Source organism: Hipposideros armiger, unplaced genomic scaffold (assembly GCF_001890085.2).
Source record: "Hipposideros armiger isolate ML-2016 unplaced genomic scaffold, ASM189008v1 scaffold_380, whole genome shotgun sequence".
Taxonomy (NCBI): Eukaryota; Metazoa; Chordata; class Mammalia; order Chiroptera; family Hipposideridae; genus Hipposideros; species Hipposideros armiger.
The window spans coordinates 112,462-115,114 of NW_017731730.1; the positions used below are offsets into that span (position 1 = coordinate 112,462).

The 2,653-nt window shown below is 37.4% G+C and overlaps 1 protein-coding gene across 1 annotated transcript in view; it reads left to right on the forward strand.

Annotated features, from left to right (window-relative positions):
• The window catches only part of OXSR1 (oxidative stress responsive kinase 1), a 92,032-nt gene that overhangs the window by 52,771 nt on the left and 36,608 nt on the right, over positions 1–2,653 (forward strand). Inside the window, 1 exon segment of the mRNA XM_019662722.1 lies at positions 1,546–1,647. Coding sequence (XP_019518267.1) covers positions 1,546–1,647 — 102 coding nt within the window.

The following is a 2,653-nucleotide window of genomic DNA, read 5'->3' on the forward strand; positions in this document are numbered from 1 at the left end:
CTTACAGAAACTACTAAATCTCAAAACTAGTTCTCATTTCTTGTTCCTTGCCTTGTTCTCTTCGTGGCATTTGACATTGTTGGCCATTCTCACCTTTCACTTCCTTGGCTTCCTTCAGGTAGTTTTCTCATGTTTTTCTACTTGTCAGCCCATTGCTCTGACTCCTTTTCTGGCTTTCCTTCTACTGCTAAATGACACTGCTCCTCAGGACCTTGTTCTTGAACTCTACTGTTCTCTGACGTACTCACTAGATATTCTCTTTGCTTCCCACCTGTTAACTTATTTCTAAATTATACCCAGTCCAGTCTTGTTTCCTTAGCCTCTAGGTAAGTATTTCTAACTTCCTATAGGCGTTTTGCAGACATGTCTTATTTGTATATCAAACTCAGTATGTAGAGCTGACTTCACTGTTGGTGAGGGAAGGATTCCCACCCTAGGGTTATGTGGATGGTTCAGCACACAAGTGACACTGGACCAGTGAGGTTGACAGCAGTTTATTAGTTGCATATACACATAGCTGGGGAGAATAGGACACTGCATGCCACACGGGGTTGTGCTCAGGAAAAGAGGGAACAGTGACTGTGGCTGACAGGCTTTGTAGTAGCAAGAGAGTGAGATGCCCCTTGGTTTCCTTGTGTGGATGTGATTGGCTCATTTGAATAATTCTGAGGGCTGGCAGGGACCTGAAACTTGCTAGTCAGGGATAAGCAGGAAGTACACCTGGTCCAATTGATAATAACGTTGTTGGGCTAGGGGACCTTATCCTTAGGAGCTGGGGGGAGGGACCTGCACTTAGGTCATTAGAGGTCCTCCTATTTACCAGATGTCAAGACAACACAAAACATGGACCTTTAATTTTAGGTCTCAAACCACACACTCCCAAAACCTACTTCTCCTCTTGTATTGCTTAGGATAGAAAATGAAAATATTTACTTGTATAATGTAGTGGTGACAGTATAAACGGAGAGAAATTCGGCAAGATATTCACACCAACAAGTTTAAAAATATTCACACTCTTTGTAACATTTTTCATTATAAAAATTAAGGTAATAAAACAATATCATAGCATAGGAAATTTTGGAAACAAAAGACTCACCACCGTTGCCTAACATTTTGTTCTAGTTTTTCCATAGTTTTATAGCCTATATACCTGTTTATAGCCTATATACCTGTGATAGTATCAAAACTTATGAACAATTTTGTGTTCTTTTTTCTTCGTAAGTGTTTTATCACAGGTGGTTTTCTGTATTTTCATATGGAATTTGTTACCACTGCTTTTAGTTAACTGTATTGTATTTCTTTAAGTGAATATACCATACTTAACAATTTCCCCATTATGGTGAACATTCATTCAGGTTGCCCCTTTTTGAATTTTTTTATTTTTTGCGCTTACCAAGTATATTTAGCTTTTGCCTACTTTAGATTATTTTATTGGTTTAAAGTTTATGAACACTTTCATGGTCCTTGATACGCATTTGAAGCTACCTTTTAAAAGTGTATTTTGGGTGGTAAAAGTCATCATGTACATCTCTCTCTTCTTTTTAGGTCCGAGGTTATGATTTCAAAGCTGACATCTGGAGTTTTGGGATCACAGCAATTGAATTGGCTACAGGGGCAGCTCCTTACCATAAGTATCCGCCAATGAAGGTAAGGCACATATTCCAAATACTGCCCCCGTTCCTGTCCCAGTTCCTTTTCAGAGCCTTTCTGCATTTGACCTTTTTATTCATACAATTCTGTCCTGCATTCCTGTAGCAGTTAAAATCTGTATTAGATGTTTGGTGTTTAGCGTTGGATGACTTTACATTGTAGTGGACATTTTCATATGATGACTTTTCTTTGATATGATAACTAGTTTGATATGAGGACCTGATGTCTCTTCATTTTAGTGTGGGTTCCTTAACAGCCACCTGTGTAGGACAGCCCGCATATGGCGATGATGATCATTTCTACTTTGTAAGGTTGTTGGAAGGGTTACGTATTAATAGTAATTATAGCTAACACTTATTGAGCACTTACTGTGCCTGGCACTGTTTTAAGTGTTTTTTATATATTCAGTAAGATAATTCATGCAAAGTGTCCATGTGCCATACATAAGTATTATTCTCATTATTATTGAATAAAAGTTCAAGTAAAAGTTTGCTTTGTGGTAGGACACAAAGCAGCTTTCATGGAAAGGCCTATAATTACATCCTGATGTGATAATTACCTGAAATGTATAATAGTTGATAATCCTATTTCCAACATTAGTATTAGTGAGTTTTTTGGGTTTCAAGATGGTGCTGCCAATACTGTTGGTAACCATTTTTCTCTGTGTGACCCCTTAGTTCTAATAGGCACATGAATTCTATTCTTCTGTTTATAGCTGTAGCTATTGTTTAAAGTTCTGCTTGCCCACTTTACAAGATACCCTATGACTGTTTAAAATGGCAAACCACCATTGTGAATTGTTGTCATATTGATATTATTCACATCTGTATGATCTTGGTACACTTTAAAATGTGATTCTGTCCTGTTTAAGGCTCTAACAATGCAGAAAGGGACGAAACCTTTAGTAAAAGGATATTATGAAAAATCTCTGTATCTCTCCATATTCAAAACATACATATATTGACCTGCATATTTGATGGGTGAAATTTTGATTCTGTGAAAG